The sequence below is a fragment of the Temnothorax longispinosus genome, chromosome 11 (genome assembly GCF_030848805.1).
Source record: "Temnothorax longispinosus isolate EJ_2023e chromosome 11, Tlon_JGU_v1, whole genome shotgun sequence".
Lineage (NCBI taxonomy): Eukaryota > Metazoa > Arthropoda > Insecta > Hymenoptera > Formicidae > Temnothorax > Temnothorax longispinosus.
In genome coordinates this window covers 4,309,473-4,334,040 of record NC_092368.1, presented here as the reverse complement: position 1 = coordinate 4,334,040, position 24,568 = coordinate 4,309,473, and the positions used below count along the sequence as shown (strand labels likewise).

The 24,568-nt window shown below is 41.3% G+C and overlaps 3 protein-coding genes across 9 annotated transcripts in view; all 3 read left to right on the top strand.

Annotated features, from left to right (window-relative positions):
* The first annotated feature begins 2,875 nt into the window (after nt 1–2,875).
* On the top strand, nt 2,876–4,791 carry Rps5a (ribosomal protein S5a). The gene is made up of 3 exons (XM_071793197.1): nt 2,876–2,962; nt 3,699–4,071; nt 4,458–4,791. Exons 2-3 carry the CDS (start codon nt 3,706–3,708, stop codon nt 4,740–4,742), a joined length of 651 nt encoding a protein of 216 aa, XP_071649298.1. The 5' UTR covers nt 2,876–2,962; nt 3,699–3,705; the 3' UTR covers nt 4,743–4,791.
* Nucleotides 4,792–5,015: 224 nt separating this feature from the next.
* Nd-13b (NADH dehydrogenase (ubiquinone) subunit ND-13B) lies at nt 5,016–5,898 on the top strand. The gene is made up of 3 exons (XM_071793198.1): nt 5,016–5,170; nt 5,338–5,499; nt 5,586–5,898. The coding sequence occupies exons 1-3, from the start codon at nt 5,150–5,152 to the stop codon at nt 5,757–5,759; spliced, it is 357 nt and encodes a 118-aa protein (XP_071649299.1). The 5' UTR covers nt 5,016–5,149; the 3' UTR covers nt 5,760–5,898.
* A 3,639-nt stretch (nt 5,899–9,537) lies between these two features.
* LOC139821857 (uncharacterized) overlaps nt 9,538–24,568 on the top strand; it is a 67,413-nt gene continuing 52,382 nt past the window's right edge. For 5 of the 7 annotated variants that reach the window (XR_011734367.1, XM_071793217.1, XM_071793218.1 and 2 more), the window contains exon 1: nt 9,830–10,389. The gene's annotated coding sequence lies outside the window, so the exon portion shown is untranslated. Of the gene's footprint in view, nt 9,738–9,829; nt 10,390–24,568 lie in introns of those variants that run through there. The other 2 variants (XM_071793216.1, XM_071793215.1) reach the window with 2 other exon arrangements.

The following is a 24,568-nucleotide window of genomic DNA, read 5'->3' as shown; positions in this document are numbered from 1 at the left end:
CCGTCGCGCTCGCTACTTTCCGAACCGACGCTGTCAATCCATCATGGCGGGCGGGCGGGCGGGGCGGGGGCGCGCGGCGAAATGTTTCGAAATTGTAGTGCAATCAATTCAAATTCGCGAAATAGAAATTTGACGCTTTCTATCAGCGAATCAGCGAGTTATGATGATTAGCGATGGTTCGCTTTTGATGTTCGTTATAGACATTTGAATAGATTCTCGTGTAAAAGACGCGAAAGAGGACCAAACGTTTTCATTCAAATTCCAGATTGCCCCGAATAATTGCAACGCGAGCTGAACGAATCAGCGCATCGCGTGACATCGCATGATGTGACGTCACCGTAGGTTCACGTGAACATGACGTGATATAGGGAGTTTTTGCAATACCGTCTTTTTCAGATACGGTAAACGGGTAAACGTATCTGAATTGTTTCAGATACATTCACCATGTATCTGAACAATTCATATATGTTTACCGTATCTGAAAGACGGTATTGCAAAAACTCCCTATTCACATAAAATCATAAATCCGATGACATAAAATCGTTATAGAGTTTTAATACATGTTTATTTCAAATTTCTCTTGTAATATATGCTAATCTCTGTTTTTTAATGTATATTTTCTTATGATTTTACAAATAAATATTATTTCTTTCGCTTTTGTCTGTCTTCCCCGCTTGCAGAAATGGATCTCTTTTCCGAAACATACTACATAAAAATTAAATAAAATACTTTATTAACTTTCTATCTCTCTCTTTTATAATGTTTTCGTACGTATCTAATCTATTAACAAAATCAGTAAGAGACGCTTTGTGCATAATTCATAAGTGCTTTCCAGTTATTGACACAAGTCGACACAAACGTCGTTCTATCTTTCTTTGCATTCAATGAGTAACAAAGACAGAACAACACTTGTGTCAACTCATGTCCTTAACATAAATTTGAGAATAATACCAAGTTCGAGACTATATACGTATCATTCGTAGATTTGTCACAAAAAAACGAGCACATTTCGGAATTAAGATAAGACTCGAAAAAGATTCCAATAACTAAATATGAGACGATTTGACATAAAGCAATAGAAATCATTTTAGGTGAATTATGTGGTATGTGGTATGACGAGAACACCAAATATCCAATCGATACAAATCTGAATTGATCGAGAGAGATTAATGCAAAGATATTGACGAGCTAGACGATATCACCCCTAATGAACAACACTGAATAATTTTTCTATCGAACATTGAGTAAACAGATTAGATCAGGTTAGGTATAGGCATCCCGGTGTATATAAAGCAAATAGGTTATGTTGGTTATATTTGTGTACTACATATTAATGCACGGCATATTTCTCAAAACATATAAATTCTTGACTTTATGAATATTCAAGCAGTTGTTAACACTGTTTCTATAATGAACTTTCCATTGCTTATGCACATGAATTATACGAAAATCACAATCTGTGGAATCAAACAATCGCGAGTCGCGATCATGACTACGTTGCAATTGTTTTTACTTTGTTGATTAGTTAATTAAGTTAACGTTACAACGTTTTTGCATTTCTAATTGACATATATATAAGAACAAAGATAAGTACTAATCACGGCTGTAATTGATTATAAGTAGCGATTTTACATTTTTGATCGACAGTGTGATAATGGGTATGGAATAGTAAATGTCATTACAATAATATATGACAAAATATATCTTGATTATTGCTAATTACGTATTTTAATTTATTTATCCGCGTAAAAAAATTCAACGCAGGAATAATGCTACGATTGCACGAAGTTCACTTGATGGACCTACTGTTATGAAATCAACATAATTATTATATTCAACAGATCTTTCATTCATTGCAATAGACTTATATTAATTTATATTAATTCCATTATCTTGAAAAAATAGCAATTTTAATAGCAACTTTATGAAAAAATACGGACTTGCTATTTAGCATATGCTTTCTTAACTGAATTTTATAACTGTCCAAGGTAGATCTGAAAACATTCGAAACGGGAAGAAAGTTCGTAAAATTGTATGACTTTATGCATAAAGAATAATTAATACATGGAAACGCTCGGAATCGCCTTTCTAAACCGCCTCTTTCTGAAATACCGGTTTGGAAAGCTATTGAAACGTTGTTATATTTTTTTCTTATGTAAATAATTATAAACGTGCAATTAATACAAGAATATTAATACAATAATGTTAATGGAAAAAATTCTAAGCTAATCCTTGCAATTAATTAGTTTCTTTACTGCAATGCAACCGTGAATGCAACAAAAAGGTACTGCCAGCGTCATCTTTCGGAAAGTCTCCAAAGCTGTTCTCCACGTTTCTCTCATTCTGGTCGATATTCATAAAGAAAATCTTTTATACATTTTATTTTAAAGGGAACAAAATTATTATTATTATATTGCTTTAATAACTGTAACTAATCTTTCTATCATATTTATAATATAAATAACAATAAAATTTTTAGTGTTCCCAAAATAATCCATCGATGGACAGCCGATTGATAATAATCTATCGGCGACTTATTAAATCGTATTATTGTTCGCTAGTCCTAAGGCTATATTTTTTATGTGTTTTTACATTCTTTATTTTTTTCTTTCTTTCTTTTCTCGAAATGTCAATTTCATCTAAAATGCAAAAAGTGCAGCGTAGTGCAACTGGTGCAACTACAAAGAACACACCTACATTCGACAGTCAAATCAGCAATCGTGTGCTTCTTGAATATTTAATTCGTGTCATTCATCGCATCTACGTTCACAATTTACAATCGCATTTATATTTACAAGCGCGAACATTGGAGCCGCGAAACGCATTAATGATATCCAATTTGCGCCTCCGTCGTCGGGCTGCGACTTTGATTAGCGTATCAAAATCCGGCGACCATTGGTAGATGGCGCTCGTGGTGTAATGGCCTTTTCCTATTCACGCTTGCACGGACGAAGACGTGAACGTAAGTCCCAGGATAGAAATAGTCGTTTCGCCGGGGTAATTTTGTCGCGAGGTAGCGCGAAATCGGCGTCGTTGAGCGATCGAGGACGAGCGGGAACCGTGAGTGATCGTACAGGTGCGGAAAAGCGAGCGGGATTTCGCGCGAGAAGAGCACGCCCGGGACAGCGGTACATGTGACCGCGTGGCCACATGTGTTTTTCCAGTGTTTCACGCTCGTCGGACGGTCGGACCTTTTCATTGAGAAATTTAACCGAATTAGAGCGTTCTCCCCTCGTTTATGATCACCTTGTGACGCGGAACTGCCTCGTCCCGTATCATCGACTTTTCCTCGCCGTTCACATTTTGGCATATCGGTCTAAACAAAGCAACCCGTCCCTCCCGAAAATATAAATATTTTCTTTTGATAGCTGTTAATGAATTTATCTGAATGCGGCAAATTTATTTCTTTTATCTATCAATAAAGATTGCAAGGATTTATTGATATATCCTGGTTTTATATTCATAATTTGCTGAGAGTCGCTTTATTTCTGGTGTATTTATTATATTTTTTTAACGGATAGGCATATATATAGAAAATATTAGTCTATTATAATCTAAAAAATATTTTTATAGTGTTACACTATTTTAGAAGTTACCTAAAATTAGATGTTTGGAGCATAAATATATTTTGAGACTAATTCGGAATACCAATAGAAAATTGTTATGTGGTTTAACAGCTTCCTCTTTTTCTTCAACAGATAAATAATGGATGAGAAAGAAGCCTTCGACGACATGGTGGTTGCAACCACAAATACATTGCCGGTAGCGATGCCGGCCGAACTGCCCGAGATCAAATTGTTCGGACGTTGGAACTGCGACGACGTACAAGTGAACGATATGTCTCTGCAGGATTACATTGCAGTTAAAGAGAAGAATGCCAAGTACCTTCCACATTCGGCGGGGCGCTACGCGGCGAAACGTTTCAGGAAAGCTCAGTGTCCCATTGTGGAGCGTCTTACGAATTCTCTTATGATGCACGGCCGAAATAACGGAAAGAAATTAATGGCCGTGCGAATCGTTAAACACGCCTTTGAAATCATTCACCTTCTCACTGGCGAGAATCCTCTGCAGGTGAGTTCACTACTTAAAGCTTGCTTTATGCCCGGTCTACAATCAGTCGTATGTCAGAGTCGGATGTCGGAACGTAGCCGATGATCCAATGAGGAAAATTCGTTTCCGAAAAAGAAATACTCTCATTGGACCATCGGCTACGTTGCGACATCCGACTCCGACATACGACTGATTGTAGACCGGGCCTTACATTTAACTTTTGCATCTTTACACGAATAATTGTATGTTGGAACATCTTAAAGAATTTAATTTGAAAGTTTACTATTAACAAAATAAGATTTATCTTGATAATACGTCGCTTAGTACAAGTCGTATTTAATTAATGTATGTTTATGCAATTGCGTGGATGTTATTACACTTGTTTGATTTGAATATTTGTGCTTCAGGTTCTTGTCACAGCCATCATCAACTCCGGCCCGAGAGAAGACTCCACGCGTATTGGACGCGCTGGTACGGTGAGGCGACAGGCCGTTGACGTATCCCCGTTACGTCGCGTTAATCAAGCCATCTGGTTGTTGTGTACTGGCGCGCGAGAAGCCGCATTCCGCAACATTAAAACGATCGGCGAGTGTTTAGCCGACGAACTTATTAACGCCGCTAAGGGTTCGTCGAATTCGTACGCGATCAAGAAGAAGGACGAACTGGAGCGTGTTGCCAAGTCTAACCGATAAACATAACTTTCTATATACAGAAAAAATAAATGAACGTTCTATCTTTAAATTGTTGGCTACTTGTTTCTTTTCGATCCACTATTTCTCATCGGGATGTATTTCGATAAGTTTAATGATCTTTCTACGGTCTTTAAGAGATGCATATATTTATTTTAATTATTGAAATGCTTATGTTATTAATATGCATTGTTTAAGTTTCTTTGGAAACCTAACATCGAAAATAATATCAAAAAGCTGTCGCGCAGATTGGAATAAGATTTTACAATAGTGCGTTCCGAAACTCATCGAGAGCGTCATCTTTCACCCGAATGAAAGAATACACGACGGTATAAATTTTGAGGTTAGAATACTGATGGAGTGAAGAGAGATCTCTAATATATCAAGTGTTAGATAATATTGCCCTGACCATGGCAGGTGTACTCAAAAAGGTAATTAATTTATGCGTGCAGCATGAATAAATTCGCTTAATTTAAGATATTATTCGTCACAATTCACGTTCACGTTATATTCGTCGATTCTAGTATAAATAATAAAGATTCCTTACTGCAGGAACTCAGCATTCGCTTTATTAACACAATCGTCTTTCGTTTTGCAGTCTACGAATTTAAAAGGGTTAGCCGTTTGCACGAATCCTCACTTGGAATTAATTCCGTTATACAAGAGAATTTTGAGAGTGCTACAAACGTTTCCGAAGGATTACGCTTATCGGAAAGAAACGGAGGGGATTGTTCAGAATAGACTGAAAATCATGCAAGAGGTGAAAATAATGTTCCTTGAAGCGGCAGCAATTATTCTATGTAATAATACTGTGTGCTGTTTTTGATTAAGCGTTATATTTCACAGAGAGAAAGCGTGCAAGATATAGAAGCCAAGATAGGTTGTGGACAGGTGGAGGAGCTTATAATACAGGCAAAGAACGAGTTATCGTTGGCGGAGAAGATGTTGATCTGGAAACCGTGGGAGAAATTAATGCAGGAAGCACCGCCCAACCAGTGGACGTGGCCGCCGCACAAATAATCCTAATTTGTTGTAGATATTTGTACATAGCACACACCTGATATCAATGCGAATGAATAGATTGTGCATTGTACTCTAGCTCACAATATTAACGCGCGCGTGACATGTTATTATTTAATAAATTTTCTCTGTAACTTCAGTCTTTTCGTAACTTTGCAGCCTAAAAGCCTGAATATAGTCAAAGATATAGTTGTAGATTGAAGGCACGGATAAATCCCTAAAATTTTCCTTGTCTCGAACCGCGACAGATACATTTTCCAATAAAAATAGAATATTTTACATTCGTTTTAAACTCGTGCATTTTCTTATTTTTTTTAAATTGTGAAATTTCGTTATATTCGCGCAAGACAACTGCAAATGTCCATCGATCAAAATGTGATATTCCTTGAAACTTGAGTTCCTATTGTTTTAAGGCTGTAAAAATGCTGTTTTTATACATTTGTTTAGTCATTATCATAAATATAAGTTTGATTGCGATTCAACATGCGTACATCATTTTTTCGGCAGAATTCGAGTATAAAATCAATATTATTGGTAAGATAATACCGGAAATATTCACTAGATGACGCCACCGTGCAGTTTTGGCGTGTCTTGCGAATATTCGACGACGCAAGATGACGCGATCATGATCATGGTGTTGAGGCGTTTCATGTGTAAATATTCGACTAAATGCATGCATTTTGTGCGATTTATTTTTATTGCAGATTAACTCGAGGGACACGCGGATGAAGGAAAAAGATTAAATACGGACTTTATAAGTTTACGCAAAATGTGCGTACGTTATTCTCGATATAGGAACATTAAAGTCAGTAATGGGAAAGTAAATACCAGTAGGGAAATAATACTAATTTATTTAAATAACTAAGGTTCAAACAAGAGATTCTTATACAGAAGCCAAGTCGTTGGCAATACGTTTCCTTAACATCGACGACGTCGGCATTGTCGGCAATCACAGATCGTTAGCCATTATCTTATTGCGCGCCGGCTACATCGGCATATCTCGTTCTTTATTCCTTTTATTCCTACATATCTCTCTCGGCCCTAATAATCGCAAAACCGGCTGTTCGTTGTACGGTATCGCGGTGGTCCGTCCGAATCGTTCGTTCGGATCGATCGTGATTGGGTTTTGCACACGGCTAAGTGCACCGGCGAAAAAACGAGGCGGTCGAGCGCGCGGGGGCCCGAGGCACCGTAATTTCCTGATCGTCCACCGAAACCTGACACGGGCGGTCTCTCTTTCTTTCTCTCTCTTTCTCTTTCTCTTTCTCTTTTTTTCCGTCCGCAAAGTGCACGTTGCCTGCAACCACGCTCCCGATTATTACGAAATATAAAACACACGTTGTTCGATATCAACCTTAATAATCATTTAACTGCACGAGTAGCCCTTTAAAATGACCATAAACAAGTTAATAACGTTTATCATTCTCGCCGCATCGAGAATGGTTTCACATACGAGTGTCGTGAAAGCGAGAGCATTCGATCAAAACTATAAAGAATGCGATGATTTTTCAGATATTAGATTTGTTTAGGGATTGTTGGATTTAAGAACGAAACGTGTATTTACTTGTGTAATTTATGTAATTAGGATCAACAAGCAGATTCTAAGCCGCATAGCTGTTTTTCTTCAAAGTTGCATTTTACGATAATGGATTAGTCCATTACACGCGGCCTGCAGTGTACAGTTTTCTTTAGCAAATATCAAGATATTGTCCAAAATTTAGTAATTGCATTAAAGACTGCAATGATTTTCTAAATACTACATAGATTTGATTAATATTTATATAGCAGACAGAAGGACGTAAATGCATAAAGCTGGAAATTAAGACTGACAAACAGATTTTGGCTAATAATGCTCCTATCGGATATGCATGTTACAAGTGGACCAGTATATTTTTTGTTCTAAAATATACGGTCTTTTTTAGACGATATTAACATATGTACTCTTCGATATCAACTTCAGTGATCGTTTAATTGCACAAATAGCCCTTTGAAAATGATTAAAACAGTTAATGACATTTAATATTTTATCGTTGAATGAAAATCGATTCACATGCTAGTGTCGCAAGAGCGAGAGCCCTTATTCAAAACGAGATGCTCGTAATAGAGAATGATATGCTTTCCCAGAGGCCAATTAGATTAATTAATATTTGTTGAATTAAGAAGCAAATCATTCATAAGGCTTGTATAATAGCAGCCAGCAAACCGATTTTTAACGTGTAGTATCATTCGAATTTGGATTTTACGAATGGATCAGTCCATTTTTCAGCCTACGACACATGATTACGTATTTAGGCGATATGGATATATACATTCATCTTTAATATCAATTCTAATAAATCTATAATCGCACGAGTGGCTCTTTAAAAATGATGAAACAATTAAGTTAACGACATTTATCACTTTTTGTTGTATTGAGAATCATTTCACAGGCTAGTTTCGTGAGAGTGAGAGCACTTGATCAAAACAATTTCGCAGAACCTATTTAGATTTTATTAATACTTGTCATATTAAGGAGTAAATCATACAAGTCTTGAAATAACGGTCAGCAAACCGATTTTTAACGTAGTAGTACTTTTGTCCAAATTTGCATTTTCCGAATGGACTAGTCCATTCTGCGGCCTACAACATATAATTATTTCGATTCATATAAACATATATGTATAATAGTATATGCATTCTTCGATATCAGTCTTAATGATACTTTAATTGCACGATTAACCCTTTAAAAATAATTAATCAAATTAACATTTATCATTTTGTCGTATTGAAAAACAATTCATGTTGTCGCGAAAGCGAGAGCACTTTATTATAGTCAAAACGAAATGTTCGCATTGAAGAATCCTATAATTTCTGCACAGAGGCTATTTAGATTTGATTAATATTTTTGAATTAAGAAGCAAATCATATAGGAATCTTGTAATTAGAGCCAGTAAACAAATTAACATAGTAGTATTTTTTTTCAAATTTGCATTTTCCGAATGGACTAGTCCATTTTTCGGCCCCCAACGTATAATTATTTCAACGATACAGATAGACGCATTCTTCGATTCTAATGATTCTTCAATTGCACGAATAGCTTTTTAAAAATAATTAATCAAGGTAATTACATTCATCGCATTGGTTCATATGCCGTTATCTCGAAAGCGAGAACATCACTTATTGTCAAAACTGATGAGAGCAATAACGGATCCAATGACATTACAGACGCTAGATTTCATTAAGGAATTGTTGGATTTATTATCAAGATGTTTATAATTACTGTAATTAGAACTAGCACGCAGATCTTTTGACACATTATTGCTCTATTATAAATTTACATGTTACGATGAATGGAAGAGTCCATTTCTCCAATGTGCATTTTTTAAAACAAATTATATCGTTTTATTGAGATTAAGATTGCATTATCGACTAAAATCAAAAATATATCAAAAGTCACGTTGCTATACATATTAATATGCGTGTATGGGACATTAACAGACTTTCTTTAATTAATATTTTTATTTTCGGTGGCATGGCTAATGCAGTTACTAGTACAGTAGCGAACATGACTTAAATTGAGCTGTCTGACACGCGATTATCACGCGATCGAAAGTCAACGCGCTATTGGCCGAAATTGCTATTAAAAATCGCAAGATGCGTTCTGAATTCTGATCTGTAATCCCTATGATCCCCATGCTCGCCCGCTTCTGATTGGTCGAGTCTCAATTTCCAACGGCGCAATCACAATTTTCAATCTAACGGTCTAATACGGAGTTAAGCCACGGCGGTTGAGCTCGCGGACGCGCCACCGACCGCGGACCGCCTCGCGTCGCGTTATCAATCTCGTTTCCCGCGGAAGAGAGCCGTCCTTGCGTCCCCCTGCGCGAAAAAGTCGCGGCGCGCGAAGGAAGGATCCGCCACAGATCCGCGGAGTGCCCCGGGGGAGGCTGATAGAGAAGAGCGAAATGGAAAAAGGTGTACCGTTCTCCGGCGAGAGAGGTAAACGAGCGGGTGGCGTAGCTCAGGCGCGGGGCGGGCGGGGGGGGAAGGTGGTGCGGCGCGCTCCATCCCTACCACCGACGGGTCTCGGCTACGCGGCGCGGCGAGCCTGCGCAGCCCGCCGCACTCGTCCGCGAAACGCCGGAGCGACAGGTAGCGGTAACGTACGTCGCGCGCTCGCGCACTCCGTCCTACTCCTTCCTCCCCTTGCCGCCTCGTGCGATGTAAACACGGCACACCGCGTTCGGCAGGTGGTCGCAGCTGCGTACGCGCGCGCGCGCAGCGGTACCGTTTTTGCGCCGCGTGTTTTCGAGAACGCGGAAAAACGTCTACGAGGGGGAGGTTCCCCATCGTAATCGCGTCGTGATCACGTCCGCGTTTGGCAGTCGACAGTGATCGTGACAAGTGCGTGACATCCGTCCGGTCGCCCGCCGCTTGCCTGCGCGATCCAGAGCGCGTAGTGAATGATTTTTTTCTCTCTCTCCAGACGGTGCAGTGTGATCTCCCGTGCTCCATCCGCGGACCTGGGTTCGCGAGTTCGAGTGTCGCGTCGAGGAGTTTCCTTCCCGGACACAGTTCGCTTTCCTCACCGTCTGAGACAGCCCGGCGGCGACGGCGTCGTGGGAAAGGGAGCAACGCCGCGGATCTATCGGTGAGTGTCCTGAGTGAGTGATACTTAATTTTGCGTCTTTTGTCAAAGAGGATCGATCGACCGAGCGCTCGATCGGCTCGGGATTTAAACCTTTCGAATTATGTGTCTCGGAGTAACTTTCCGTGTGTAGAAAAACGAAACGTTATTTGAGAATATTGATGATTTCGTCTGTCAATGTTTGTAAAATTAGTGTTGATCGTGAAAAAGTTTCGGCTTGTTAAACTCTGTTTCTTTTTTTCGGTTAGAATTTCAGTTTCAGTTTGTCTTAGATAAAATAAAAAACTTGACACGACTTGACAGTAAAAACAAAGGTGATTAACGACATAATTTAAATCGCGCGACTTGATAATTTATCATTGTCATTGATTTCGTGGTTGAAATTCAAAAGCGCGCGCGCGCGTGTCGAGCTTATTATTTTGCCGGATTATTTATTCCATTCACTTAATGTTTCCCCGCGTAAAAATTATTGTATCTCGGATTCGAGACACGCGCTTTGGTATACGTTGGGCGCAGGCACGTTTCTCTAAATAACGAAAGGATTAAAACCTTAAAGCATGGCACGGAAATAAATTATGCGCGCGCCGTTCGCGCGGTGCGCGTGAATGCATGAGTAATGCGTATTGAAATAACGCGATACACAATTAACATGCTGTGCCACACGCGCGGCATTTACCCGGAATAATTTCAATAGACAAATTGTCGGTTATTCGAACGCGCGCGTGCGCGCGCGCGTTCATGATATATTTCGCCGCAATGATTTACTTTCGCAGCGGTGGACGCGCGAATTTTTATCACCGATCGCGATATTAGCGCACATCAAAACGACAGGATAGACGGGCATTAATATTAATGTGCAAAACGTTCCTCTATTTATCTGCAGTCGCGAACACGACGCGACGCGACTATTATTCACAAACGTTCACGACTCGCGAACCTGTCGCTATCGATATTATATTTTTAAAGAAAAATGTACCTCTCTCGAATTTCTCGAAAAGAAGCCTTGAAATATAATAAGATAACTTACGAAAACAAATTAATCGCGATTCACGATCCATTTTTCGCTATTATAAACTGAAAGATTCAACATTGGGGGTGCTAGATTTAATAATCTAGATTTAATAATCTCAACTCCGAAATTAATCTCTTCAAAAAAGTACGTTAAATCAAACAAACGTGGATATTTATATTATAAATATATATATATTAAATAAATATATTAAATAAATATATTAAATAAATATTAAATAAATATATATATTTTTATAATATAAATATCCACATTTGTTTGATTTAACGTACTTTTTCGAAGAGATTAATTTCGGAGTTGAGATTGTTACATCTAGATATTTATATTATAAATATATATACATATATATTTAATATTTATAATAAATATCCACGTTTGTTTGATTTAACGTACTTTTTCGAAGAGATTAATTTCGGAGTTGAGATTATTAAATCTAGCGCCCCCAATGTTGAATCTTTCAGTTTATAATAGCGAAAAATGGATCGTGAGTCGCGATTAATTTCGCCGTGAAAATTGCGGCACTCGCACGTGGGCACGCGCATACGCTCGTTGACACGGCGAGCGGGTTGCACGCCCTATTTCCATTCGTACCTTCTCCACGCGTATCGCCGGGCACGTGTATTATACTTGTGAGAACACAGGTGATATCTACATACGCAACGGTCGTCCCGGGTCCGATTAGTTTTCGACTATCTCGCGTGACGTTGACCTGCTTTCGAAACGTTGCGTCGCGATACGTTTCTCATGCAGCTAATCAGGTTAATATCCATTGGATATGTCGTTATCTTTAAATTTGTTTTTAGATAGACGTACACGGAATGTTCATTTTATATGTTTTTAGATAGACGTAGACGGAATGCTCATTTTATAGACTGTCGTCTCTCGCTCGACAAAACCAGCTCGTTTAGACGTCGTTGTGTTTCAGAATATTTCACATTGCTCGTAAATCGCTCCTCTTAATCGCATTTTAATTGCACCGAGCATAATTGTCGAACGTGATAAGCCATCTTAAAAATTTTTAAATCACAATATTCGGAAATAAAGAGAATCGGGAAAACGAAAGAGTGTGACAGCAAGGATGGAGGGTAAGCGAAAAGGGAAAGAGGAACGCGACATCCAGGCGATTCTCGCAATCCGTTTGCCGAGCCATCGATCGTTTGCGGTGACTATAAATCCCGAAACGCGCGGATCGGCGACCCATCGGGTCCGCGTTTAGTTATGGCCGTGCTTGTTACGCGCCAGAGTCCACCAGTCAAAGTGCGTCTTGTACGCACGAGCGTCTTGTACGCGTACACGCATACACGGCGATATCGCGTGCGAACATGCCTGCATGCATAAGTTAAGAAGAAATGCGCCGAGAATTTTCATTGCGCGTGATCCGGATTTTTCATCGCTGCATCGGTAGCGTCGCCGAGGTGAAAATAGTTGTTTACCTATAATAATTCCCTTGCAGGTGATCAACCTCCGCTAGAGGCGGTTATTGCAACCATGCCGCGTTGTGGGAATGCGCGTCTAATTATCGTCGAGATTTATGGGTATTTAAACGTGGGAAAGCCGCCGCTTTTTGCATTACGTTCTAAATTTTTACTCATTTAGGCTAACGGCCCATTTAACCCCGAAAAAGATACGGAATTGTCGTATGCATTATGTCCAAGGGCTCAGTGAAACGTCTTTTCGTAGCTCATCTCGAGAAGAAAAACGTATTCATAATTAATCCGCTATCATTACCGCGGATTATCATTAATGGATTTCTTTATCAAATATTACGACGGTTTGTCAGTTCGCAAAAAGTTCTGAGAAATTCGCGTGTCTTTGAATCTTCGAAACTTGTTCTTACCTTATTGTAACTGGGGTTCGATTGCGGAGAATGCTGAATGAGAGGTTCGCAGTTAAAGGCTCGAGACTCGAGAAGGATCGACGGTAATTAATTTAAAGCTTAGAATGCAGAATCGAGAGTTACGATATTTACCCGGATTTTCTCCAAACTGCTCCGTTTAAAATAAAATTACTGTGATAGAGAACTTGTGGAATGTGGTAGAATTATTTTGCAAATCTGGTCGAGTCTTTTCGTGTCTTCTCGTGTCTTGGTTTTTTTTTTCACAGCGGTGAAAGACAGACGCAGATTGCGATAGATATTTCCAGATAAGAAGAATAGTCGCGCGGCGGGCGATATTCTAAGACGGAAAACAATGCCGACGGAGATGAGCGCATCTTTCCGCTTGCAGCCAAACACAATGCGCGATTTTTACGAGCACCGGTCGGCGGAGGAGATGTTATAGCTTTCGCGGTATAACCGAATGAGAAGTAGCCGCGGACGGACAGCTGAAAAATTTCGCACGGTTATATCTCCCGTACGAGATTCTTTGGTGCGCGGCTATAAATGTCGTATTTCGCCGCGACTTACTGCGTTTCGGAATGTCGTTTCCTTCCCTTCGTCGCATTCCGCGAATTTTCCACTCCACATTTACTTTCCCGCACGTTGAGATAAATTAAGTCGGCAGTACTTTTACCCTCCATTACTGCAGCCAATGATCTCACTCTGACAGGTGGCCTGTTTCTTTAGGATACTCCGCGATAAGTTATCACTGTACACCTCTCGAAGCATTTTGTTATACATTTCAATTTTCCGCAAAACGTCTCAAGATATAAATGAGGGGAAAAAATGTTGCAGTCAGTCGCTGCGTCAGCGAGACAAGTCCCTCTCCATTCGACTGTAGACGAATCGGGCCACGATTCGCCGATTAATTTGGCGGAACCGGTGCGCCGCGGAAACGATGCGCGGATCTGCGATCTCTGGTCGACAGAGTATGGAAAATGACCGCGGAAAGGTAGCCCCTCCGCATTGGTAGAACGTTAACGTGCCGTGACGTTGCCCCGTTAGAATACTCGGCGGCGGGCGGCCTACCATCGCGTTCGTGCGCCGATCGTGAACTTTATATTTGCACTCCTCCCGTCGCGGTCGTGCCGAATCCGCATCTCGCCCTCCGCATCTCCGCCGGTCGACCGTCCGCGCGATAGCCATCTTTTTTCACCAAGTTACGGTACCCGCCGTGGTTCTCGCACCGAAATTCGTGCCCTCCCTTCCCGCCTTCCGAAAAATTCATTATTCACACTCGCGAGCGTCCTTTTTCACACCTCGCTTAATTTAACGGACGCGAGTTAACGCGGCATAACGCAGACGTCGTGCGAAAGTATCGTCGGCGGGCCACAAAATAGGTGGTCTTATTTTATATATTGTGTGTATACGTACTATTGTCTTTTGATTGCACTTGTATTGTATCACGTGGAGGAAAGGATGTTATTTGTGCATTAGTTACCTTATCGTGCCGTGCGTCTCAGTCGTTCGTCTTGCGAAATTGTATAATTCTTCATTTTAGTCGAGAGCGATATGATTATTCCTGATATTCAAAGTTTACGCGTGCCTGAAAGGCATCGTAAATCCAGATAGCGTGAATCAATATAATAAATCAACGGGTAATATAACCGCGCTTCGTGAATTCACCGCGTTTATACATACCGGTTAGCGTCAGAATTAATTGGATACGTGTCGGGAACGTATAGCGATGCGCGATTATAGATTCGTAAGCGACACGAAATGAATTCGTGGAGCATCCTGAAACCTGAAATGCCGCGTAGCGGTGTTTCGGAGTATGCTCGGAGGTCAGAGGTGAGACGAAAATTGAATGACCGTCGCGAATGAAACGTTGGACGACGGAGAACATATTTTGGGAGAGTCACGACGATGACTGCTGTACGCCGGAGTTTCTCGACGAAAGACCGAATCTGAATGGATGTCTGAATGGTAAATCAGTAAAGGTGTCGTGCGTATCAAATATGTGACGGTTGAATTAAATGGCGACCCGCTGTGTTTTCGTCATCCGACTTTTGCGTATTGGCGACGAGAAGCTGACTCCGGCTGCGCACCCAAGGTGATGTTTCTTAAAGATTATAGCTGCGCGTGTCATCATCAAAGAATTGATGATCGATTTGCTTATTGAGTTTATATATCGCGATCTATCGACGTGACTTGCACGTTGCTTGGATAAAAGTCTTACGTAATACTAATGCTTTTACACTTTTTAAATGTAAATTTTGTGTCGACGTTGATATGGCAAGTTGATGAAGACAGCGCTTTAATTAGTAAATTTTGATAGACCTTTTTATTAATAATACACCACACGCACACATTTATTATTATTTAAAGAATATTCTTAGTAGAAAGCTCGATATATCATGTATTAATATTGTAACGCGTGAAGCTCAATTTTTCCGCGCAAGGCGACGCGACGCATTAATTAATACGTGGCTATCAAGACGAGAGTAAGAGGTCAGAGTCTCATCCGAGTGGCTTGACTTCGCGTTCCAGCTCTCACCTTTTGGATTTTGTGGGTCAGCCAGGTTCCAGGTTAACGATCATTGCGCCTCTTGCTTCCGAAAGGTGATCGACACCATCTCCACGAGATGGATAACTGAATTAAAATGAGATGAAAGCCATATATACCTCTCCTCCTTTTCTCTTTTTAAAATACCTGCCTGTTTACATTCTAAGTAATCGCGCATGCTGTCGGTGAAGTTTTATCATAATATACTAAAAAGCGATGGTATAATAAAATTACGTTATAAAGACGAAACGACTTTATCGAAGGCGGTATTCAGCGCCGTATCGGATAGGACTTTTATTTTTAATTCTAAACTCTCGATGCGATTTGCATCCTGCACTCCCACACAACAGCCGTTATTGCTATACAGTAAAGCAGTCCATACCGCATCTCCGCGAATTCTCATCTCGTTTAGGTTGCCGGTAACCTTGGTACGCGGAAACGAGACCTTGGCGTGTGCAGACCGCCATAAACTCTTACCTAATGTTAAGGGGCCCGGGGAGATAAGGGCAGAGCGCGCCGCGCGAATGGCGAGCGCGCGATATAGCGAGCCTCGTTCGTCGTGCTCAATGGCTCGAGACTTTCACGAGCATTCCTCAACCGACGCGTCCTCCGCTCGTTCTCTCTCCGCGAGTTCTGCTCCTCTCGCGGCTCCTCTCGCCTCCTCTTCTCTCTGCCGCCGTCGCGCCGCGCCGCGCGGCTCCGTTCATCTTTCAGCCGCGTTCTCCACCTGCCTCGCCCATCTTCGGCTGCTGCCGCGCGTGTTCCTCACCGCGTGCATTTCTGCGGGGCAACGGAGGAACACGAGCAGCGTCGCGGAAGTCCCGTTTAACCTCTCGAACTCTGATTTACGAAGCGCCCGGCTCGCCGTGGAATGTTCATTTGAGATACAATGTCGGCAGCACCGCTATATATACGCAACCGCGAAGACACACTCGTTAACCTTTTCGAGTTAACGCCCGTTAACGTGAAATGACGGCACTCTGGGTGCGACCGCACGTGTCTCGGAGCAATCCATAAATCTTAAACTGTATTAGTCGCAGGTTTCACGCCGAAGACGATTTGTGATATTGCAATTTGATGGCGTATATTTTGTGACTTTTTGCTTTTCTAATAATTATTATTAGAGCATAAATTCGTTTACTATACATGTTAATAGCCGTCTACTAAGACCGGTGCTCGAAATACCGAGTTTTGAATATACATAAGTCAAGCATTCTTCAGCAGAGGGTCACTTTTTTTAACGAAATATTCTCTCACTTTCTCGTAATATATATATTTGTATTATTATATGGTCACTCTCTCCTAATATACATATACATATATTTACCAAAGACGAAATTGGACATTGAGAGAAAAGCCGCGTGTCTCACGGTTCTATATTCCGGTTTATCTTTCCAATAAGTGCTAACGCCTCGCTTTTTTTAAGCCGGGCAAACAACTTCCGAGGACCGTAGGTCAGGAAAGATCGTAAATCTCTACCTTAACTGAGACGCGATCTCGGTAAACTTTCGTGAAGCGTGCGGAGCCTAAAAAGCGCGGCTAATATATTCTGCCCTAGAGATCCCTGACGTGGATTTTTTGGAAGTATCGACTACGACTACACGTTCATGCCAGCAGCATATATAAACTGTTTGAGACACCTCGAGTTGTTTTAGAATTTCGAGGATAATTTTTTTGCGCTACAAATTAAATTGAAAAGTAGGAAGAAGCGAAATATGAAAAAACTTCTTACGATATTTCTGTTAACATCCAAATAAATAACTTTTAAATATAAATACTAAATATTATTAAGTATGATATTAAAAGTCGTTTAGAAAAAATTACGTAGGATTAGAATTCTTTGATTTTGGGGTCTTTAACGATCGAGAGCTTTGTGTTTAACGTTTAAGTTAAACGAATGTGTTGATACACCTGTAATATATGATATTTATGTAGGAGAAAGTCGGACAAGGCGAGGAGGTACGATGATTTACGTAAATAAAAATGCCGATGTGTAACCAGCCAACTTTGCTCATATTTGATCGCACGGCGATGGAAAGGCGGATGTTAAAAGGATCCGTGCCGCGAGGGAAATTGCGCGACACGTAAGAACGAGCGCGCTTCGCGCTCTCGTGCCACGTAAGAGAGTAAAACTCATTTCCCGCCGCCCGCGTCGGTTCCGTCTTCCTTCTTTGCATCGCGTGGTTTCCCAATGGTCCGCGGGACTGAGCACGAGCAGTTATTCAAAATGAAATTACACGAGTAGTTCTCTTTCGCCTTACGTATTCGTATTCACTTCGCTAGAGAAATAATTTAAGATGAGATTAGATCGCATAGTTCTATGACCGGACTTTAATATTGTTTCAAAAGTTTATTTCTTCAAATGATTTTAAATCATTTTTTTCCCTTTTAGAGGCAAGTACTAATATATATTAAATGTGTGTATGTTGCGACAATTTTATTATATATATAGTTAATTAACTTTAGCATAAACGACAATTTTATTGTTCGAAAAATAATTTCGGAAAGTAGGCTATATTTTCTTAATTTTAAATTAGCCAACACTCTTTTGGGGAACCTGTTAAAAATAGCGACGAGTACGTCGTTTCAATTCTCAATCATGTGAGAATAGCTCGAATGGATCGTGGAATTTCCTGATTAAACTATGCTTTTCGTTTACGATAGGTCGTAAAATAGCCTGTGTGATGATGCACGTGGGAGCGAAGAAAGCCGGGTATTTCTAAGGATTAATATTTGACGTGTGTCTCGGTCGTTCGCGAGCGCTAAACACCGGCGAGCCGCTCGAACGGTTTCCATGCAATATTCATCGAACCCTGAATAGCGGTAGTGCCGTGTGTATTCCCGAGAAATGATTATCCTTTGAAAGGATCTGCATTCCAGCGGGCCCCTTTTTGCAAGGCCGGACATTATGGTCTCGATGCGGTTGCGTAACGTATACGCGCGCGCGTGCGAGAGTCCGCGTCCTTTTGGCCTCATCAACGTCGCGCGTATTTCAGCTCCATTTCATTTCCGTTTGTTCCCCGTGAATAGCGTTGAATTTCATTCAAAAGGGACAAAAATTCATTATACAATAGAATTAGAACGGGAAGAGAGAGAGAGGGAGAGTTTATAAGAGACCTTTTATCCGCGATATTTAAGCAGGGAAAGAATTGACTTTAAATTGACATCGTGAAAGACTCTCATTTATAACAATAAATTTTCTCTGCTTTAAAATATTTTACATCTGTTTAATTTATTCTCGTATTTTTTTCCGTTATATTATAGAAGAAGATAGTGCTACACGTCAATAAAGAAATTGTAACGAATATCGATGAATCATCTAGCTAGTAATTCCTGTGTTAATTGTCACTTTCAACCGGATAATCAATTTGTATGCTCCTGACATCGAGCCGATGCGAATGTAATAACTTTGCACCATAGCATGCGCGCCGACTGCGAATTCAAGATCAGCGTACCCCTCGTCTTCCTGCAATTATTCCAAACTCGTCACGTCCCATCGGCGGAATAAGCGACCGAACAATCGGACGAGAACGTGCCGTTCAATCCCCCCGATATCGACTCAACTCGACTATATGTTTTGTCGAAGAAATCGCACCGAGCCAGGTGACTTATCGGCGATGCGTAACAACTTTATTAATACGATACGTATAATGCACCGTCATTAATCCTGCACAATTGAATGATTACTAGAGTACATTGTACACATTGTAATTCACAACGCGGCTGCGACTCGTCGCGCCAATTTTTCGCTTCACAGAATTCGGTCTCCTTTTTTATGAACCGGAAAATTGTCGGCTTCGTGTCGACACGATGTCTCATCACCACTGATTGTTTTTTCAATTAGAGTTTCAATTTAGATTATATATCTCTTAGCCAGAGTATCTACGACTTGAAATAGAACTTGACGTCCGGTTCCGGTCTTTAATTTATTATTCAAAAGTATTTTAAAACCCAATTTTTTCCCCTTCGATACGTGAATAATTTTCTTTGTGGAATTTAATGTGGTAGTATAAGTTGGGTTATGTATTCTTCTCACGTGTACGCATTCATGCAGAGGACACGTATGCAGTAAAAATAAATGCATTCCGCGCTACCGCCGCGTCTCCATCGATGATGCGCCTTTTACGTCGACGTTTATTCGCAGTTATTTCACCGAATCGATCGGCGCGCGGCTGCGATCGGCCGAGGAATAAGGAAGCCGCGAGGAAGCTGGGTAAAAGGGCAACGTTATGGGTGTAGGAAAGGGAAACGGTGGGCAAATGCGGAAAGGGAGGACGCGAAGGGACTAATGATCCTGGGTGTATAGATACTTTCGTGAGCGTTCGTCGGCAGATAGATGCAATCGCGCGGAAACGTGGCTCGTTGCGCGCCGCGCTGCGCCGCGCCGCGCCGATCGCGACGTAAAAATCCTTCGGCCGCGCGGGCAGAAATGATTATCGCTCCTGCGAGTCGAAGAAAACTTACGCGTGTATACAGGCGTAATTATATGTGCATATCCCGGCACGTAACACACGGGCTGAAACGGCCCGTGAGCGCTACGAGCAAATAGCTGCGAGAAAGAGGAGGAGAAAGGAGGGAGAGGAGCGCATCCGCGTGCATGCGTGCCTAACCCGCGAGTGTTCGCGCTCCCAGCTCGGTGATTATTTTCTCTTTACGCAGCAATTATTCGAGAAATCGTGTTATAACTTTATCCGCCTTCGCGTTATTAAAATCACGATTTTTACACGTCCACGCACCGCCCAATAAACTGCTGCATCGACAGCATAAACGCAGCGCGGATACGAGTTTCCGCTGATAAAAGATTCGCGTAAGGAAGGTCTAGTTCTTAATCCCTTCGACTCGTCTTCTTTCTGTATCCGCTAGACAAGACGCGGCATCGTCCGGGTGATTCATTCTTTCCAGCACGGTCGCTGCGCGGAACAGTTCCATTTTACGATGTTCATAAATATGCGAGTTGCGTTTACAAATTACAGCGAGAGGTTCTCGCGCACAAAGGTAGAAAGTGAGTGCTCCACGTGTACGTGCGGCGTTCTCTATCAGATCGCCCCTATACCGTGAGCGAAGACGTTGCGCACGTAGCTGGTGTACGTACGGCACCTATTGTGCCTCCGGCTCGGGGCGATCGTACGTAATGTGTTTTGGTCGGATCCTAATCTCGACGATGGCTCCTTTCGTACGGCTCGTGCGCCGTATAAAACGCACACGCTCACCGGCAACACGCCTCACGTGTCCGGCATAGCTGATTGCCGCGCGTATACTCGTATACATTCGACATATTCGACTCCTCGCAGCTCCCTTCGCCAAGCCGCGCCGCTGCCACCTCCTTTGTTCTCCTCCGATCCCGCGACGGCGTATGTAATACGTAGTATGGGAATGTGTGTCAGCGAAAGTAATCACGGGGAGCAACGAGCCGAAAACTACGGCCCTTGATGAATCGGCCGTGCTTCCTTAGAAATTACGCTTCGATCCTATAGCCATCGGAAGTCTAATCAGTGATAGTAATCACGGATTATAATGGCACGGAATTGCACGTGACCTTCTGTACACCTGTAGTCTTGCGATCACAAATTATATGTTTAATGAAGCTAATCTTCAACCGAGAAATGCGACTCCCAGATTATAGTGAAGAAATACGACTCTTCTCGAAAGTATCTAATAGTTAAACTGCGATATAGCATGCATTAAAATGCCGATCGGAAAAGAAGAAATTGCTCTACCCTCTTCCTAGTCTCTGGCAACGATAGCGATAGTAATAAGAGGGATCAACATAAATGGTCATCAATTTGCCTGCCATTCTTACTTCAGATTCAGACAATCTAGGTGTAGTTGAGCTCATCCTGATCGATTTTAGCTTATTTTACGGTTCTCTTAAGAAAAGATATATAAGGAAAGGAGGAAGCGCCATTTGCCACCAATTGCTTTGCACCAATTTGCTTTCCGCTCTCACTTTTGCCAATCGTAATGCACTTGCTAAAACGAGAGAGAGTTAGACGCGGTAGACTTTAGCAATTGCGATCAATTTTAGAGCCTATTTTACGCGAGCGTATCTTACGAGGGAAAAGAAAGAGGAAGAGCGAGAGAGGACAACAACGAGCATAGGGGAGGAAGAGTTATTCCCTCCGATCTATAGATCGACGCGTCGACGAAGAACGTGGCCGGAGGGTTCGTACACCACTTTAAATCGGCGAAGCGAGAAAGAGAGGTGGGATAGGAGGAAGAACGGTGGCTAGGCGGTGCCCGGTGCACCTTCCGCGCACGTACCCGGGCTCCCATGGGCTCTCTCTCTCTCTCGCGCGCGAGCCACCATCGGCTCCTCGTTCCGCGTAGTCCATCGAGATATCCGAGCCTATAAGTGATCTTAATGACCGCCGCTGGCTATAAAGTCCAAGATTCCTTCGCACCGGCAGCGGATTCCACCTCGCGCATCTCCCCTAACGTTAACGTAGCCCGGCGCAACACCGCCGCACCACGCACCGTTTGTATAATGATTCGTAATGACATCTTACCGATTTACAATCGATCGGCCCGGGAGCGGATAAGCTCGTTCGATTTTGTGCGCTTAAATTTGTGATAGATTTTCGACATACGAAATGCGAGATAATAAATATCTGGATTTATGGCGCTCTCTCTCTTTCTCCCGGAGTTAAGGAACGCACACGCAGGGATAAATTGATTACTCCAATTATATTGAGACGGTGATGGATTACTCGTAATTATGACTGTAGACACTGGTATATGTGCCTGAGGTTCCGGTTGCGTCTGTAATGATTCTTAATGATATCTATCCTGCAATCGATTGACCCGGGGAATCGAATGAGCGTCAGATAAGCTCGTTCGATTGCAATTGTTACGTCTGTAATAGATTAAAAAATGAGATATGAGATAATATATCTGAATTAATAGCTTTCGTAGGATTTGGGCGCTTATGTAAGTATAGAGAGGGATAATTTAATTACTCTAGTTATACCGAAATAATAGGGAATCAGAATTTTTTATCAATTACAAATCATAAGAAATTATAACTGTAGATATCGGTACTCTCGAATCTGAGTAGGTGCAGCGACAGTCAATAATAAATTCTTCGTTAAATATAATTGAGAGCTAAAAGACAAGATGTCTATTTTGATTCATTGTCAGGCTGGTGCAAGATTAGTGAGGTACTATGTTGGTTAAAGCATATTCCGTGACGAAACAGCTTCCTACATTACACCTGGCGACTCTATTGTACACTTGCATAATGACTCCTATTGGCATCTTACTGATTTACAATCTATAAATCTTTGATCATGCAGCTCCAGATAAGCCCGTCTAATCTTGTACGTTACCATTGTTGCTGATTGCGAATATTTTTTATTTAAAGTTTAATTCTCTAGATCGACTCTCGATAGCTCAGTCTTCGTTGAATACATCATCAAATGGCATTATATTATAATAAGACAGAAGACAAATTTATAAACATGAAAGGTTTAATATAGATTTTTATCTCGCACTATTAGAAAATAAAATTACCAGGATAAATCTCATGTCATACACGATAAAAAAATATTTTTTTTGTGATTTTATATCGCGTTACCGTTGTATCGTTACCTATTCTTTTGGACGTAAGGAAGATCGATATGTTCAACGGTTGTCTGTAGCAATAATTTGTAACTTTACAAACTTTTTATTATAACAATAGAGACATTTACTCAAATTATTCTCCATTTTGCTCAGAACTTTTCTTGAAAGTTAATGCTTTCGAACAAATGCACAAATATCTTCTTTTCTGCCGTTTTTCTATATGAAATTCCTCGCGATAACCACATTAGTTGGAAAAAGCGGAAACACGTTTCTTCCTCGATGAACAAACTCGCCGCTCGTCGACTCGACGAGGTGACTCGCGCGAAATTATCGCGAGCATCGTGCGTAACGCGAATTGCCAAGAGTCTCTCTCTTTCTTTTTCTTCGCTTGTCGTTGCTGGCCGATCTCTCGATCGATAGTGGTTTTCTCGTGCATCGCGATTTCTTATTTTCTCGCGAATGCGCCTTTTCGGGTTTGTCCGCGCGCCGATTAGCTTTGCCTTTCACGCTAAAATCCGGGACCGGTTCGCCACGTTCTCCTCATTGCCATCGTTGTCGTTGTCGTTGTCGTCGTCTTCTTTGCGCGACTTCGATCGCGCCTCGAACGATGGTGGTTACGAGTGCTCGATCCATTCTCTCTCTTTTTCTCTCTCCTACATGTAGGTTCTCTCGCGCCATTCGCGGTATGCGTCGGACCCGGGCCGAGCGAAAGTGAGCCGCGTTCTTTCTAGAGATGCCGATGTTATTACGGAGTATTGATACATTCGGATTGATGCTTTAACCTTTCGAGGTGTAAGATTGCGATAGTATACGATTGAATACTTTGGTTGTTCGATATAAGATATTAAATTGTTTCCATCATTCATGTCGTTCTTTGACATCACGAGAGATATATAAGTATATTGCTTTTAGTTATAAAAATACATATTTAGTTAAAACAGTGTAAGATACACGCAAAATGCAACTAAAACAATAGCAATTGATTGGAACGAAATAGTCAAAATATTTCCGAGAGAGAAGAGTATTCATAAATCACTGAATATTACATTCATCTATGACATTATCGTTATTTGCGCGTCCTACATGAGAAATAACGTTACGCAAGAGAAATTACATCTAATATCGCAATTACGGTAGACATACCAGCGCATCTAGTATTTCAAATGGACTCTTCATTCATGGGCACTTTCATTAAAAAGAATCGTTGTAT